General features: G+C 47.9%; 1 protein-coding gene across 2 annotated transcripts in view; it reads right to left on the reverse strand.

Moving 5' to 3' along the window:
• Positions 1-678: 678 nt before the first annotated feature.
• The window catches only part of c1qtnf9 (C1q and TNF related 9), a 28,887-nt gene continuing 10,637 nt past the window's right edge, over positions 679-18,928 (reverse strand). Inside the window, exons 3-4 of one of the 2 annotated variants that reach the window (XM_085999212.1) lie at positions 17,547-17,609; positions 679-1,534 (exon numbers count right to left, since the gene is read on the reverse strand). In XM_085999212.1, coding sequence (XP_085855338.1) covers positions 765-1,534; positions 17,547-17,609 — 833 coding nt within the window. In that variant the 3' untranslated portion in view covers positions 679-764. The remainder of the gene's footprint in view (positions 1,535-17,546; positions 17,610-18,928) is intronic. The other variant, XM_085999213.1, reaches the window with a different exon arrangement.

The raw sequence follows: 18,928 nt of genomic DNA on the forward strand, positions 1-18,928 counted from the left end.
AAAACCCTCTTAAGGGTCTTTCAACAAGCAGTTAGTGACTTGAATGAGGTCGCTCACCTCTGCCGATCAGGTCAGTGTCGCGCCTTCAAATTCGCTTGAGTTAAATGCGCGAGGCGATGGGGTGACAGCGGGATCCTAACGCGCTCGCAATTTACGGGATTTTTACTGCCGAACCGCCCCCAAACCCACACGCACGGCAACAGGAAAGTTCTGGCAATTAACTCTATTTCTTTCTCCACAGATGCTGCCTGACCTGCTGAGTATTTCCAGCCGTTCCTGTTTTTATTTCAGATTTCCAACATCCGCAGTATTTTGCTTTTGAATTATTAGTTTAGCTCTGATAACATCGCTTAGTATATATGGTTTGTGGTACAATTATTTTGAGTTGTGTGCCAATTACATCACATCATCCAAGCACATAAACAAATCGACTGTTAAAAAACTGGGTACACTTTTCAAACATCAACATTAGCAAACCGTGTATGTGAAGAGGATGAAAGAAAAGAAAGACTTGCATTTATATAGTGTCTTTCACGACCTCAGGACGTCTCAAAGCGCTTTAATGCCCATTAAGTACATTTGAAATGTAACCACTGTTGTAATGTAGGAAACGGGCAGTCAATTTGCGCACAGCAAAGTTTCACAAACAGCAATGAGATAATGAACAGATAATCTGGATTTTAGTGATGTTGATTGATTTATTATCTTCACACACAATCTGAATTGCTACATTTCCAATGTAAAGTGTCCAGTTTATTGGTTCTTTACTCAGTAAACAACAGAAACCCAGTAAAAACTATATCATCATTAGTGTCTGCATACAGTCCATTGTAAAGATCCCCACCGATTACTTGAAGCCACACTTGATCTCCAGTTTGTAATTGCAACAGTGTGCCTCCCGAGGCCTGATCCTCACTATTCTGATAACTATCAAATGTATTGAGGGTCTGAATACCATTTTTGTACAGGGAAACTCTTACATGTTTGACATAGACTGTGATATGGTAAACAAAATAATAAACCCCAGAAAATTCACATGTAAATTTCCCTGTGGAGCGGTTATAGTGATTTTGGTTGTTGTATAAGATTTTTTCAAACTTGATTGGGCTGCCTGAACGAGGCAACTTGGAGAATTCTGTCAAACCAACACTAAATGCACTATTCCTTATCGCTGCATTTTCACCAGTGTTCCCTTTTTCCCCAATTTCTCCTTTACTTCCTTTTGCACCTTGAATTCCAGGATGCCCCCTGGGCCCATCACCACCTACTTCTCCCCTGGGGCCTGGTTTACCAGTAGGCCCTATGGGACCTGGTAAACCAATAGTCCCCTGAAGCCCAACAGCTCCCTTGTCCCCTTTTGGACCTCTAGGGCCTAAAACCCCTTTTATACCCTGTTGTCCTTGCAGCCCTATTTCTCCCTTTTGGCCTTTGTGTCCAAATGGTCTAGGAATTCCTTTTGGTCCCATTTTGCCAGGGATTCCGTTACTTCCTTTTTCACCACTTCTTCCTTTTACACCAGGTGCACCAGATGGCCCTAGAGTCATAAAAATAATGTCATTTGTTAATTTATCATTTTAACAGTAATATATATATATTCATATATAATTATCAATTTGTATACACAGATAATAACAGGTATATTATCATCCTTTATAAATAAGTATTAAAGTTTTCCTATTTCAGTTCCTGAGTAGCATTTCTCCAGCAAATTGACACATCTGGGTTTCCTCCAATCATGTCATATCTCATGATAATCTCACCCAGCAGAAAGTGGCCAATTAGCACTAACGCACATTTACACACTTCTCAAGCAGGTAACACTAAAACTTCTGAACAAGTTGTCAATACAGGAAATCAAAATTCACAGGCAGTGGATGCTCACAACATTTTAAAACAGCATAAAAACAGAAAATGCTGGAAATACTCAGCAGGTCAGGCAGCATCTTTGGAGAGAGACATAGAGTTAACAGTTCAGGTCGAAGACCCTTCGTCAGAGTTCTAACGAAAGTTAATTGACCTGAAACGATGGAGGCGATTTTGCCAGCCCTGCGGAAGCGGGACCGCCAGGAAAATGGCAAAATCTGGGGGCGGGTACCCATTCCGCCCCCGTGCCATCTTCCCAGGAGGTGGGTACCCGACCCACGCTAGGAGCCGCCTCCTCGAGGCGGAAAGGGGATTAGTGCCAATTAACTGCCCGTTAACAGGCAGTTTTTTTTGAGAATCCCTATTTTCAGTCCTGAAGTGTGGGCTTCCCGACCGCTCCGAACCACGCCAGGGTCAGCGAGGCGGGCCGTCGGTCTGCGGTGGTTGGAGGGGCCGAGATGTCCGGTGTCCAGGTGAGTGATGATTGCAAGTGTGGAGAGATAAGTGTGTGAGGTGAGTGTAAAGTTTTTTAATCAGTTTTACTTACATTTACTTTTTCCTCCAGGTTTCATCCCTTCAGGTCTCGGGAGTCCCTCATCTCACCGGCACAGAAAGCAGAATGGCCACTGAATGTCAAAAGCTGCAGCCTTCTGCTTTCTGCTCAGGACAGATCTCTAACTAAGCATGTGTCCCAGGACTCAAGTTAGAAGACAGATTGTCAGTGTTTGACAGCTTCACAGAGCTGTCAAATGATGACAATTCATCTGTCAAAAGTTCTTGACAGATGAAATGTCATTCACTGATGTCACCAGTAACCGGCTTTCCCTTAATTGGCCTGCTAGGCCCGCTGGGCGGGCTTAACAAGGTCAATATAGGGAAAATAGCGAGTGTTGGCCAGACGTCAATGGAGGCGGGACTAAAACCCGACAAGCAGCAGTCCCGCCTCCATCACGTCCCCATTGGCAAAATCACCCCCGTTAACTCTGTTTCTCTCTCCACAGATGCTGCCCGACTTGTTGAGTATTTCCAGCATTTTCTGTTTTTATTTCAGTTTTCCAGCATCCGCGGTATTTGGCATTTTGTTTTAAAATGCACCTTGCGCGACCGGTCTCACCATTATCATTGATGACGCACCTGACAAATAAGATGACCTGTTTGGGACAAGAGAGTGATCCGCTAACCAAGTTTGGGTTCAGGCTACCTGGACATGGATTACTGAGGCTGCAAACACTAGCTCAGAAGTTCAAAGGGCATACAAGGGTGTGAGGAAGAATTCTCGTAAGTGATGGACAGCCACCTAGGTGGCCAGGGCCAAAAAAGACTCTGCAATCCATCTAATACTTCTCAATCACCCACTACCTCAACTATCTAATTCTCCAGTACATTTATCCACACCCTCTGCTTCCATTACCTCTCTGGGCAGTTCATTCCACACATTAACCACCCTCTGCATGGAAACAAAATTGTAAATGCTGCAGCCTTTACTATGCACCGTTTCAATCTGTTCAGCCATAAGTTTATTTTACACAGCCTATTGTTTTATTTTGTCTGCACTGGTGCACAATATTGACTAAGCTAGTAACATTGGGAGCTTACTAGGTTAATGACCTGGTGATTATTAACCCCTCTGACATCCTTTTTATATCAGAAATAAGATGGAATTTGTAACAGTCAATTCTGACCAGTGTGTGGATTTCAGTGCCACTCAGTACTATAGTCCTCTCCTTAACCCACTGTTGCCAAGGTCTGTGACCTACTACAGGTCCTCTGGCAGTGTAATGTTACAAACGTGCTGGGGCGGATTCTGTCCTTATTCCTCTGTCAACAGTGATAATGACGGGTTAGTCCTTTCCTTGTGCAAGTTCCTCTGCCAGGGTCTGAGAAGCCTTTCTTCCATTGCTGGGAGTCAACTGCAGATAGGTTCAGCAGGTTAAGTATGGGAGATAATGTGTTCTCCTTATTCCTTGGTTCTGGATTGTTTGCAGCCTCTTAATCTGTGGTGGACTTTCAGTGCACCAGGCTAGGTGGCCATATTCCAGGATAGTCCTAGGGAGGTTCTGGGGCTGACTCCGGGCTTCATTCCACAGAGGACCTACAATTACCCAAGCCTGGCGATGATGTCGATGTGCTGTGTCCAAGCCCTGTTCCTCTGGGAAGTTACGCCTTAGACCTTCTGTTGTCTGCTGATCTTGATTGGTTTTGACAATCCTTATGTCCTGTTCCTTATGCTTGTTTGTTTTCAAGAATAGTAGGCACCATGATTTCCTGGGGTACAGTAGAATTCACCATGAGCAGGCCATTATTTCCTCCAGGCATATCTGGAGCTTTTCTGAGGCTATTTCTATGCTCATGGAGGATACCTGAAAAGCGACGTCCTCAGCAAACTGTGAGCAAGCCCTAGTCCTTTTTTTCCAGTGTTCGAATATCATTGACATAAATGAGAAACAGGAGTGGGCTGAGAACCGAGCCCAGTTTTATGTACATGCTGGTTAGGGTCCTCCACAGTTGGCACAGGTGGCATCATGCATTGGCTGAAAACACTGGGATACTTGTGCCCCCTGCCATGCTACACATTTCTGCTGCTTCTTGTACACCACTACTCTGTGGTTGAATCCCTGGCACTTGAAACATTGGGGTTGATTTTTGTTATGGGTGCAAATTGAATGGGCAGTGGGAGGGGCATCTGTCCCACCCACCCAATGATGTCAACGGGAGACCTGATCAATTTTGGTGATTGGAAATCATTTAAATATGGGTGGTGAGCTGCGAGTGCTAATCGCGCTGCTTATAGGCAGCTTGCCATTTGGGAGGGCAGGAAATCTGGCAAACTTTCTTAAAGCCAGCCTGCACCTCTCAAAGAGAGGTGTAGTTTCCATTGGTGGTTTGTGGAAAGCACATTATGGAGCAGTAAATACAATGTCAACAGTCAGGGCACCTGGTCTTCTTGGGTGCTTCTTGAATAAGTCAGGGCCAGGACAGCAGACAGGTGTCACAACAAATAAATCAGCATGCCTGAAGAGAGGTGGCTGAGTAGGTCAGTGCCAGCAACATTGTTGCCAAGATCTCGCTGCAGTGCTGGAAAAGGTTTAATGACCTTGCCAGGACTGCCAAGGTAAGACTCCTCATCACATCACTCTTAGTCTGAATACAGTCTTGCAACACCACACATTCGCCCCAGCATTACCAATCCAACATTCACACATGGAGAATGATGACTTGGATAATGTACAAGAGGGTTTCTGTAGTGTATGTAACCGTTCCACCTTTAAGAGAACTATTTTAAGAGTGGCACTACTTTATCTTGGCTGCTGTATACTGTAATACCGGCGGTGACCACACCGGTATATAAGTGCTGTGTAAGGATTTATTGGGCAGTTCAGCCTGGACCTTCGACTAGTAAAGACCTGTTAAAATTTACTCTTGTGGTCTGTGTAATAATTCTCATTATAACACATGGACTTAACAGTGGCGACGAGTACGATCTTACCCTGTGGCAGAGATACATCCAAAGCAGTTTAACGGGCGTTGAGAGAAGAGGCATCCGCCCTCATCATTCTGCTGAGAAACGACTCGGGTCTGCAGAGCAAAGGAAGAATTCTGACACGAAGCCTTCCATCAGCAACAGGCAGTGATCATCCCTTCTATCACGGTGGTGGCCAACAGCAACAGGCAGTGATCATCCCTTCTATCACGGTGGTGGGTAAGCCGATCAGCGACGAGCAGCAAGTCGGCCACGTTGGCTGTGAAGTAGGGGAGGGAAAAACAGAGGATATAAGGGCAGAGAACTCGACCACGGCCGGGGAAAAGAGCCGAACAGAAGTCGGGGCCAGAGGCGCTGAGACTGGGGCAGCGTAAGGCACGGGAGCCGCGGTGAATGCAAATGCAGCCGGTGCGAAAGACCGGGCTGCAAGCGGGCTGGGAGACGCAACAGCGTCGAGAGAGAGCTCGACCGCGACCGGTGAGAAAGGCCGGGCAGCTACCGAGGCCGCGAGGCGCAGCGACCGGGACAGCGTAAGGCGCGGAGAAAATTAAAAAAAATTTTTTTAAAAAACCGCGGAGAACTCAGCCGCAGCCGGGGGAAAGGTCCGGACTGCAAGAGGGGCTGGGAGGCACGATTTGAAAACCGCTGGGGAGGGCGAACGCAGCAATACGGCAATCGCCATTACAGCCAGCGGGGGAGAAAGGCAAACGCGGGAAGCCGCCATTTTCATAGGCGGGGAAGAAGACAAGCGTGGGAAACCGCCATTTTGAAAAAAAAAAAGTTAAAGAAAAATTTCTTTTTGTTTCTCAAGAAGATTGCGAGGATGCCTAAGCGTGGTAACATCAATGATTTCGATCCCGATGTTGAAGATTGGGCCACGTATGTAGAACGCATAGAGATATATTGTAAGGCAAATAAAATATCAGATGAAGATAAAGCACTAACCTTACTAAACTCAATGGGTGCGAAGACATACGGGCTATTGAAGCATCTTCTATCACCAGCTAAACCGGCGGATCAGACTTTCGCTAATATTGTTGCTGTCCTGAAGAATCACTTGAACCCCATTGAACGATTTAAATTTTATGCGAGAACGCAACTGAAAGAGGAAAGCAACGCGGAGTATTTAATTAAACTGCGTAAGCTAGCGAAATACTGTCAGTTTGGGGAAAGCCTGACAGAGGCACTGAGAGACAAATTCGTGTGTGGATTGTCGAAAGAAGGAACACAAAAGCGGCTGCTTGAAGAGAATGATCTTACACTTGATAAGGCTGTCACTATTGCAGCATCGCACGAAGCCGCAGCGAGAGGCACTGCGGAAATGCAGCTGAAGGCAGCGGTACTCAGCGTAGATCAAATGGCTTTGGGTACAACGAAATGTTATCGTTGTGGAAAGACAACACACGATCAGAACCAATGCTGGTTTAAAAACCAGGAATGTAGAAAATATGGCAAGCTTGGTCACATAGCTAAAGTATGCCGGTCAGGAAAGAAGACCAGCAACAAAAAGTCACCGCAGGAAAAGTGCAGAAAGGTACATAAGGTGGCTGAGAAGAGTTCGGATGAACTGAATTCGGATTCAGACTCCAACAGCAAGGAACTGGATAGTCTGAGAATTCACAATGTGAGTAAGGAAGCTGACCGACAAACTATCTGGGTCACACTGCAGATAGCAGGAGTCCAAGTGAAGATGGAATTGGACACCGGATCGGCGTTGACGGTCATGAATAAGCAAGATTACAAAAGGTTATTCACACATATTCCCCTACGGGATACGGAGATAGTATTAAAGACATACACGGGGCAAAGAGTATACCCCATCGGAAAGATAAAAGTCAAGGTGATACACAAGGGCAAAGAACACCAAGGAATGGACATATATGTACTACCTGAGGGAGGTCCACCACTTCTGGGACGGGAGTGGATCAGGAAAATAAATATGGACTGGCACTCCCGATTGTCCAGAATATGGGATGAGGGCATATGCAGCAGTGACAGTGACAAAGCAGAGAGTGAGAACTCGGTGAAGACAATCAGCTCAGACTCTGGAACTGATGATGGTAAGACCAGCCCATGTGCAAAAGACAAGTCTAAAATGGACTTGCAGACTAATGATGGAAAAACGAAGGAGTGCATAAATGCTTCAGAAGAGAACAAAGTATCAGAACAGAATTCCACTGAACAACAACAACATAGTTTGACAGAGAATTCTGAGTCTGTCCAGTCTACAGACATGCACATTTCTGAGGAACACCGGCTCGAACTCAATTCAATTTCAAACTACAACAGCAATTAGAACAAATGATTCGCCATTTTGAGCAAGAGATGAATGCAAAGAAAAAGTTCTTTGACACAGAGTGGGAGAATCTGGAAAGACAGCAGAAGCAGCTGATTGAGAAAATGGAACAGGAACACACAAACCGTCTGCGCGATGAGGCCAAATGAATCAAAGCTGAGCAAGAAAGGGAATGTGTCAAATTCATCGATCAGTTGAAAGCTAAGAAGAAAGAGCACCCTTTTGTGAGCAGTGTCAGCAGTAATAAGCCACTCAGGGAATTGGTGGCAGAGGCAAAAGCTGAAGTGATGGAGGAAATAGAAGACAATAGAGAGGAAGCAGAAGATGATGACTCATGTGAACCATTATCACCCCTACCAGGTCACGCACATGGTCCCTCCGAACTGAGCCAAATCAGTCTGGAAGCAGAAAAACTTCCCAAGGTACTCGAGCCTTTAGAAGTCAACAATGCTGGTTCTGAAGTTACGAAAGTTCAAGCTGTTAAGTCCAGTGAAGGACTATTAGATGAGTCACCCCAGCAACGAGAACCTACTACACCACCGAAAACTACTACACCACCGAGGCGTTATCCGGACCGAGTCAGGAAGCCTCCAGAGAGACTGAATCTGTGAACTGCTTTTACATGAAGTTGTGTATCTATGTTGTTATGCTATGTTTAATGGGGAATATATACTGTTAAGCTAAAAAGGGAGGATTGTAGTGTATGTAACCGTTCCACCTTTAAGAGAACTATTTTAAGAGTGGCACTACTTTATCTTGGCTGCTGTATACTGTAATACCGGCGGTGACCACACCAGTATATAAGTGCTGTGTAAGGATTTATTGGGCAGTTCAGCCCGAACCTTCGACTAGTAAAGACCTGTTAAAATTTACTCTTGTGGTCTGTGTAATAATTCTCATTATAACACACGGACTTAACAGTTTCCAGTGCCCATAGAATTATATTCCAGCAAGGAATCAATGCCTTCAAGGAAGGAAGGCAGAAAATTGGCAAATGAAAAGGTATTTATTAGTCAGTCTGCAGAAATGTGCCATGCCCTAAACTCTATACCTGCCAACTTTTTAAAAAAAATTAGTTTTAGTTGAATTCCTTTGCTTAATGTCACAATGCACTTAATGCATCATGTTTAGTTAACAGCTAGATATAATACACTGACAAATTGAGGCTGCTGTAATTAGGAGTCATTTCAGTCTCCCACATTCAATTTTTAGGAATCTCATGTTAGGTTCAAGAATGCAAAGTGCAGAAAATGTCAGCGCAGTGTCAGTGTTCTTTACTCTGATAGCAGGCCTTGTAAATATAAATCATTAACTCTACCTGAGAACCAAACATCCATATACACCGATATAATCACTTTACTAAAATATTGTCCAGCCCAGACAGCACTGATAATTTCTCTAGAACCATTGGGCTGGATTTTGATACTGAGGCGGGCTGGGGTCGTGTAATCCACATTTCGTGTTAGTCACCCGATTCTAAATCGATGTGGAAAAATGATGCCAGTGTAGGAATTGACGAATTCCTAACCAATAACGGAGGTCAACTCAGGAGATCAATCAAACAGGTCTTTAATGTAAGACTAAACGAGTTCAAACAGTTTGTTGAGATCGATACAGGAGAACCACGAAAACATGTCTTAACAAGATGGAGATTCCACGAGGACTGCCCGGACAGTCACATGGTTTGCGACGTTACGTCATCGCGTTTGCCCGCATTTTCCCGCGCTCTTAAAGGGGCCACGCCCCGTGCATACAAACACTATATACAAAACACAGTAATGTCTAACACAATGGTACAGGCTTAGGCTGGTGTTAGAACATCGTTAAAGGGAATTATATACAGTTGCTCAGAGTCATTCAGTGGCTCCGCCACATGCGCCCCCCCAGAATTCGCTTTAACGGACAAAGTCAAACGGTGAGGGGGTCTGATGAGCCTGTCAGAACGACTCCTGTACTCCTGAGGTGGAGGCTGTTGGGCGGCTGGTGGTCTGCCGGGCGGTTGCCCTTGGTCTGCTGTAACGGCGATGGGTGGCCAACCTCGTCTCGGCGGTTGTGCTGTCTCGACGAGGCGGTCGAGGTCCAGGTGTGCTGGCTTTAAGCGATCGACCGAAATGTGGTCCGGTTTACCACCGACATCCACCATGAAGGTTTTGTCCCCTGCCTCCAACACGTGGAAGGGACCAGTGTATGGGGCCTTGAGTGGGTCCCTACGAGCATCATGGCGAATAAAGACGTACTCAGCCTTGTGAAGCTCCGGGGGAACGTGCAAACTCTGCAGCCTGTGGTGCGAAGTGGGCACCGGTGCGAAGCATCTGGCCGCCTCCTGGTGACTAGTAAGCTGGTCAGACGCGGACCAAGGCTTTGTCGAAGCTGGCAGGAAATACCCCGGGACTCGCAGCGGCTGACCGTACACCAGCTCCGCTGATGAAGAGCGAAGGTCTTCTTTGGGGCTGTTCTGTCCTCCTCACGACTATGATTCGACAGACAGCTAAACCCTCATCACCAAACAGGAGGCGGTTACTTTTAATCCAGTTTAATGACACAGGGTGAAACTACAAGAGAGCAAGAAATTACAACATCAAATAAGGCCGATTGGTCTTACAATCATGATCTGAATACACAAAATAAACCTAGGATAGTAGAACGAAACGTTACCACTATAACTCAATGGTTCTATTACAATTTGAGGTAAATCTGATACAACAATCAAAGGTCTAACACATAAATGCCAGGAGAAAGACTAATAGCCAGCCACATGGAAACTCCACAAAGTGCAATATTTTAACTCATCTGGCCACAAATATCAAGAAATGGTGACATAGATCAAACATAAAGACATCTGATAAAAGGCTACTTACAGACAATGCCAGTCAAAGGGGGAAACTAAGAAGGATGGCGTTAGATACTGTATACATCACCAGCCATGAATTGTGGGCTCCCTCGTGGTTGTGTTTTACTTTCGCTTTCTCATCATGTCACATGACATAAATCAACAATAAGGAGGTAAGTAGTAAAACCACTAGGGGGAGACAAAACACAATACTAAAAGTCTCATAGGGGACATAACAGGACCAACAGGACCCACGGTAGCTTGTCTGCCCATCCAGCGTCCTGGAGGCTGGCCCTCAGGGCGGCTTTCAGTGATCGGTGGAAACGTTCACAGAGGCCATTCGCCTGTGGGTGGTAGGCTGTGGTGCAATGTAATTTGACACCGAGTCCTTCGGCCACTGCATTCCAGAGTTCAGGGGAAAACTGCGGTCCTCTGTCGGAAGAAATATCTGCGGGCACTCCGAACCGGGCGACCCAGGTGGAAATGAATGCCCTGGCCACGTCCGCCGAAGTAGTGGATGACAGGGGAACCGCCTCCGGCCATCTGGTGGTGTGGTCAACCATGGTCAGGATGTGTGGAAAACCATGGGAGGGTGGGAGTGGTCCTACCAGGTCCACATTGACGTGGTCAAACCATCGCTCCGGAACTGTGAAGGTGGCCAACGGAGCTTTGACGTGGCGCTGTACTTTGGCCTTTTGGCAGACTACGCAGGTATTGGCCCAGTCGCGGACATCCTTGTGCATGCCATGCCATACGAATTTCGCTGACATCAGCTTCTGAGAGGCCTTCATTCCTGGGTGTGACAACCCATGTATGGCGTCGAACACTTTACGGCGCCAGACGACTGGCACAACCAGGCAAGGGTCCTGTATGGAGACGTCACACAACAGCATGGTACCTGCCGAATGGAACTTGACGTCGGCCAACCGGAGGCCAGTGACGGTCGTTCTGCAGGCTTGGACTTCTGGGTCTGAGGCTTGGTCCACTGCCATAAGGGCGTAATCGATGCCCAAATGAACTGTATTGACGGTTGCGCGGGAGAGGCAGTCTGCCACCAGGTTGTCCTTACCGACCACATGCTGTATATCCGTGGTGAATTCGGATATGTAGGTCAGGTGACGTTGCTGTCGGGATGACCACGGTTCGGCGGTCTTGGCCATGGCAAAAGTTAGTGGCTTATGGTTTACAAAGGCGGTGAAAGGACGTCTTTCCAGGAGGAAGCGAAAATGGCGGATGGCCAGAAAAAGGGCAAGCAACTCCCGGTCGAATGTGCTATACGCTCTCTCGTTCCGCCGTAGTTGACGGCTGGAGAATGCCAACGGCTGCCACGTCCCGTTCATCCACTGCTCTTGCACGGCGCCGATGTCGTAGTCTGACGCGTCGGTGGTGAGGGCGATGGTGGTTCCTGGCAGCGGGTGCACCAGCATGGTTGCGTTGGCTAAGGCGCTTTTGGTGTCGTCGAACGCTCAGGCCATGTTGTCCGTCCAGTCTACCGGGTTCTTGCCAGTCTTGCCCTTGCGGGCCTCGTACAGGGGCTGCATGAGTAGTGCTGCCTTAGGCACAAAACGGTGGTAAAAGTTTACCATGCCTAGGAATTCCTGCAGCGCCTTAATGCTTTGCGGGCGTGGGAAGGATATCACCGCCTCTACCTTCACTTGTAAAGGAACCGCTCCCTCTGCGGTGATGCGATGTCCCAGGAAATCAATTTGGCGTAGGCCAAACTGACACTTGGCCGGGTTGATAATCAGGCCGTGTTGGCTGAGGCGTCGAAAAAGGGTGCGTAGGTGACAGATATGTTCTTCTTTAGTGGGACTGGCAATTAGGATATCGTCCAGGTAGACGAAGAGGAACTTGAGGTCCCGCAGCACGGAGTCCATCAGGCGTTGGAAAGCCTGGGCAGCATTCTTTAGCCCAAACGGCATTCGCAGAAACTTGAAGAGGCCGAATGGGGTGATGACTGCGGTCTTCTGGACGCCCTGTGGGTGCACTGGGACCTGGTGGTAGCCCCGTACGAGGTCGACTTTCGAGAAGACGGTGCTCCCTGCCAAATGGGCAGAGAAATCCTGGATGTGGGGTATCGGGTACCGATCAGGAGTGGTGGCGTCATTTAGGCATCGATAGTCACCGCATGGTCGCCATCCGCCGCCAGGCTTCAGGACGATATGGAGGGGTGAAAACCAGGGACTATTCGACCGGCGAATAATCCCTAACCGTTCCATGGTTGCGAACTCCGCCTTTGCAACCGCCAGCTTGCCAGGTTCCAGGCGCCGGGCCCGCGCGTAGACCGGGGGGCCGTTGGTGGTGATGTGGTGTTCCACACCATGTTTCGTGGCTTTGGAGGAGAACGTGGGTCTTGAGAGGTCGGGAAATTCGGCAAGCAGACGAGCGAACTCGTCAGGAGTCGGGAAAGCACAGGCGACAGTGCACGACGTAGTGTTACTGCGGTAACAAGGGATAGAATTGAAAGTTGCCACGTTGATCAACCGCCAGTTCTTCACGTCGACCAGGAGGCTGTTGGCGCACAGGAAATCCGTGCCGAGAATGGGTTGAGAAACCTTGGCCGTCACAAACTCCCAGTGAAAATGTTGCCCCCCAAAGCACGCCTCCACTCGCCGTCTGCCGAAGGTCCAAATTGCTCCGCCATTGGCCGCTTCAAGGGCGAGGCCGTGATTCCCTGCCTGCACATTGAGGGCAGACGCGGGCAAAATGCTGCACTGCGCTCCGGTGTCGCACAGAAAACGACGACCGGAGAGCGTATCGGTGATGAAAAGCAACTTGCCCGCGTTGCTGATCGCCATGGCGGCCGCGGGGCGCCTGTTAGGCCCGTTCCTCAGTAGTCGCAGTTGGTTTTTTTTGGGGAAAGCTGCAGGGAGGGCGGCAACGTCGCGCCTTCGCGCCGAACTGCGCGTGGTAGAAACATAGCCCAGCAGGCTGACGAGCTGGTGCGGCGTCTGTGCGGGATGGGCGCCTCGTGGCGGTGCAGCACTGCTGCGTTACCGCAAAAATTTTGTTCGCTTCGCCGCGAGTGCCGCGCAGTCTTCCACGTCAGATCTGGCCAGGGCAGCTTGCACCTGCTCAAGCAGTTGGCTGAGGAATAGTTCATGGAATAGGAAGCATTCCGGTTCTGAGCCCAGGAGTGTGAGCATTTGGCTCATCAACTCCGAAGGCTTGGAGTCCCCGAGCCCGGGCATAGCGAGCAATCGATGGCGCGCTCCAATTTAGTCAGCCCGAAAACTTGCAGCAACCGCGCCTTGAGGGTTTCATACTTGCGCTCCTTTGGAGGGTTCTCGAGGAGGCCGACGATCCACGAGGCGGTAGAGCTGTCGAGTGCGGAGACCACATAGAGATATTTGGTCTGATCCGCAACGATGTCCCTCAGGGCGAACTGTGCCTCGACCTGAATGGTCGCTTGCTGCTCCCAGAACTGCGGTAGCTTCAGCGAAACGGCATTGGCCTCCATGCTGTGTTCTTTTTGCGAAAAACATTCACAAAAAACGGGGTCACCAATGTAGGAATTGACGAATTCCTAACCAATAACTGAGGTCGACTCAGGAGATCAATCAAACAGGTCTTTAATGCAAGACTAAACGAGTTCAAACAGTTTGTTGAGATCGATACAGGAGAACCACGAAAACAGGTCTTAACAAGATGGAGATTCCATGAGGGCTGCCCGGACAGTCACATGGTTTGCGACGTGACGTCATCGTGTTTGCCCGCATATTCCCGCGCTCTTAAAGGGGCCACGCCCCGTACGTACAAACACCATATACAAAACACAGTAATGTCTAACACAATGGTACAGGCTTAGGCTGGTGTTAGAACATCGTTAAAGGGAATTATATACAGTTGCCCAGAGTCATTCAGTGGCTCCGCCACACCAGTTTAACTTAATTGGCCAATTGAGTTCCAGCGTGTGGGAACCCATGGCCAATGAGTTTTTCCAGTCTGAAAGTCGCCTCCGATGACGTCATCATTGCTGCTGCATTTAAGGTCTGCAACAAGCCTTGCTTCTTCTGCAGACTGCCAAGCTGTTGCCCTTGCATGTTAGAGGCACCTGCAGGAAGAATGGCCAGCCAGAGACCTAGGTCTGCACCCCGCTTTGATGATGTTGCCCTGCAGGCTTTAGTAGAGGGAGCAAGAGCAAATAAAGAGGTGCTCTTCCCTTCTTCAGGGAGGAAGAAGCCTCCCCAGCAAACCAAGGCTGTGTGGATCCAGGTGGCAGAGGAGGTCAACTCTTTGTCAATAACCCGCAGAACCTGGCTTCAGTGCAGGAAGAGGCTTCATGACCTTCAGCGCACTAGAAAAGTGAGTATGAATTTCCCATCACCCTCAATCTGATCCCCATTACCTCTCCTCACCAGCACTCAGCTTTAGCAATCTCTTCCTCCACATCCCACTTGACACTGACATCCATGCACCCTTACCCATTCCCTCTCTCTCTATGGTCACATTCACCTAACTATTCGACTATGCAGCCCTCACACTCCCTATCACTGTGATGCAATTACAACTTATAACACACAGGGAGGGCCCTTGGTCTTGCCACCTCACTCCATCTTTGTCTCCTTCTAAGCATCTATGCTATGGATTCTCTACACTCACTCCTTCATTCTCACTCAAACTCCACTTGTCTCCCTCATTGCAGGAAAAGAGAGCTCACAATAAGAGCGAAAGAGCGAGGACAGGAGGAGGGCCATCCTCAGTAGCCCAGCTCACCACCTGGGAGGTGGTGGTCCTGGAGATCGTGGGAGTGGAGGACTATGTGCAAGTGGGGGACGGACAGACGGGTGCATCACAGCAAGCTGGTGACAGAATAGTTTTCCATCTCTCTCATTGACATTGCATGAGTCGCTGATAAAAATTCTGAAGCTCTAACAGATGGACTTATGATCATCTGCAATGTGCATGTATCCTTGGCATCACATCTCTGACTCTTTCCTTTACTCCCCCACAGGACCATCGCAAGCGCCCGTCCCCACTAGCCAGGAGGAAGAGCCTGAGCATTCAGACTCCTCAGAGGAAGCTGCAACCTCTGAGGGCGCAGCGTCAGCAGAATTAAGCGCACCCTGTACCAGCGCAGACACTCACACCTCGGTGGGACCTTCGGGACATAGAGTAGAGTTGTCACCTGGTGTATCACAGCTCACAAGTGAGCATCAGCAGATGGTGGAGACAGGGACAGCAGTGGAAAGTCCTAGTTGGAGGGCGCAGGACTCTCCCAGCTCAGCTCAGCTGCATGTCGACCCTCTGCCTCTGGGTCCATCCACAAGGTCAGCAGTGCTGGAACTCCAGGAACAGATGCAGGAGTCTCTGGCAGGTTTTGTCTCCAGGGTTGCTGTGAGTGTGGAGCGAATGGAGGAGTCCATTGTGAACATGAGCAGAGCCTTTGTGGAGTCATTGGCGCATGAACGCATCACCATGGAAAAGATGGCAACCTCCGTGGAGGTGATAAGTCGCCAGAGTGCAGAAAACATGGTGAGTGTTCTGAATAGAATGACATCTCTGGAGGAGCGATGGTCATCTATTGAACAGAGAAACCAGACCTTCATGGAAGTCCTTCTGAGTAGGACTGCCAGTGCAGATACGGGTCCCCATGGCCCCCTTGATGTGCAGCAAGGTGCTCTCAAGCCACTTGCAAGCATTGAGGGGGACCTGACCCATGAGAGGGAAGTTGGTGGCAGACATCAAGGAAGTGGAGACTCCTCTCCAAGCACTCACACTTCCATACCACTGCAGAGCCCTCGGTCAGAACCCCACCAGAGTCCACACCCAACTGAGATCAGCGTCTCAACCCCTGCACAGCCGCAGGAGCAGCAGACTGTTGCCGAGCCCTCACAGGTTCGCAACCCCAGAGGACGCCCGCCAAAGGTATCGAGACAGGAGCAGCAAGAAACTGAGCAAGGGGCCTCCACATCTGCTGAAGCCACAGGGGAAGCACCACGTAGGAGCATGCGTAAGAGAAAGATACTGCACAAATAGTCACAAGGGTAGTCACTTGGGTGAAATTTGATGTTTAATGTTAAAAAGCCATCAGATGGTTACTGTAAATAAAAAATCTGATGGCTACTGCTGCAGTTGTGGCGTGTGTCATTTCGCTAATGGGACTTCCACATTGAGGGCTTAGGATTACTTGCAATTGTCAGTATAGTGGTCAGAGTGCTAGGAGTCCGTTGGTTCTTGGCCATTGTTGATGCTCTGGTAAGAAGCTGCGAGGCAAAAGTGTTTGATTGGTTAGCGTAAGCAAATCTGGCCAAGATGAGTGCGTTCCTTGCATCCCGGGCAGCAATGTGGTCGCGCGCTGGCGCCTTCTGGCCTCTGCAGCTTCAGGTGGGTGAGCAGCAGCTTGGCGCTCCTGTTGTTGCTGCTGATGTTGATGCTGCTGTTGTTCATGGTTCTGCTGGTGCCGCAGCTGGTCTTCGTCCTCATCTGATGTCCAGAAGGGAAGGAAAAAAATGGCTCCCATGCTTCTGGTAGATGCCTCAGTTGAGGAAGCGTTCAGTCAAGGTGGCGAGAGGGGTTTCCCAGGGGGGTCACACTGGAGATGGGTGTCAGGCTCCAAACTTCCACAGCTGTGGTTATGCCTTTTAAAAGTTCCCCCAGACCTAAGACTACAAAGTCCTGCCACCTGCAAATGATGGCTGATCAAATCTCCTCTTTAATGGTTGAGCTGCAGCTGATAGTCAGCAATCCAATTGTGCTCCCACCAGGTTTCACCGTTGTGTTTCAGAACAGGCATGCTTCATGTGGGAAAAGGGTTAAAATCACAAAGGCCTATCAAAATGGCATTATAGAGGCAATTTAGTGCTTGTTAAGGGCCTTAACAGCCTATCCCGCCTCTTGGAGGCGGGACGGAGACGGGACCAGTAGACACGATTTAATGAAAATTGCTTGGAGGCGGGATGGAGGCGGGGTTGGGCCCGCCCACCAGTTTTTGCAATTTTAACCCCCCCACACGCCTCCAATCTCGCCTCAACGGCCCGATGAAATTCGAGCCCATTATATCTCAAGTGCCCATCGGACATTCAGACATGGTGAACACTGGGATAGTAATTTAATGGAAAATATTAGACTCTTGCCTGGTTCTCCAGGTTCGCCTTTTGATCCTTCAAGGCCTGAAGGTCCAAATTTCCCAATTTCACCTATTTAAAAAAAGTTCTGTGGAAATTATCACAAAATCTTTACATTTGTAAAAAAAAGTTAGAATTCTATGCGACTTAACACAACACTGAAGAACATTTTTCAATTTATTGAAAAGTTACTTTGTGGTGTTTATATTAATAACATTCTCCATATTAACATGGGGTAAATGTTCACCTTCAGCGCTGGGGCAGTGATCTGGCGGAGAACTTATAGAACCCTAATACAAAAGCAAAATACTGCGGATGCTGGAAATCTGAAATAAAAACAGAAAATGCTGGAAATACTCAGCAGGTCAGGCAGCATCTGTAGAGAAACAGAGTTAACGTTTCAGGTCTATGACCTTTCATCAGAACTGGCGAAGGGTCATCGACCTGAAATGTTAACTCTGTTTCTCTCTCCACAGATGCTGCCTGACCTGCTGAGTATTTCCATCATTTTCTGTTTTTATTACTTATAGAACCCATCTGATTTTCAGTCCATTAATATCAAAAGAATAAAAGTTGGACAGGTTTTAGAATGGGCGGCTGACCCTCTCTGTGGGATTACCATCCAGGCAGTGAAGGTGAAAATTTACCCAACATTTTCTGTCCATGTAGTTGGCTGCTAGAAGTAAACAAATAGTGCAATTTACCACAACTCATGCATATATATCTAGAGTTTACCCGTAAAGGCCTTACATTTTCTCACAGGTTGACTGGAATATTTTCAGGTAAATCTTCATCTTCACTGCACGGGCCGTAACCTGCTGGAATGGATTGCTTGCCCATTATAAAACCAAACCGAGATTCCATGGAAATCAATGGAATGAGAATTGGATAGTTTCTATAACAGGCGAGTAATCCACTCCACCAGATTATCACCTATACAGTGAAGATGACTCCAATGTGTCTTCTTTATATCATGTAGAGGGCAGCAAGTACACACATTAGTGCCCTTTCATTAGGGCATTATATCAAGCTGCTTAATGTTGAAATTCCATTAGGTGATGCACTGTAATCCCATCTTTTATAGCGTGCTATTCTAGAATGTAGTAAGGCTAACTGATGTGATTACGATGTAAAATTCAATGCATTACTGTGAATGGAGCATTTACTTTCATATTCAGCCAGTTGTTAGCTGTAAAAGTTGAATGAAAATAAAATGGTGGAAGTGAGAGGATATTGGCTGTGAGCACTATTAGCAAAGCTGACTCATAACTAAAATATCATGATTTTCAAGAGTTTAAAAATCCTGAATCTTGATTTTGTCGGTGGTTATTCACAGATTTGAAAATTATATACATGAGTAGATATACTGTGTACTGTTTCTTCACTGATTT

This window comes from Somniosus microcephalus, chromosome 10, assembly GCF_052327205.1.
Source record: "Somniosus microcephalus isolate GS21.2 chromosome 10, FLI_Smic_1.0, whole genome shotgun sequence".
Lineage (NCBI taxonomy): Eukaryota > Metazoa > Chordata > Chondrichthyes > Squaliformes > Somniosidae > Somniosus > Somniosus microcephalus.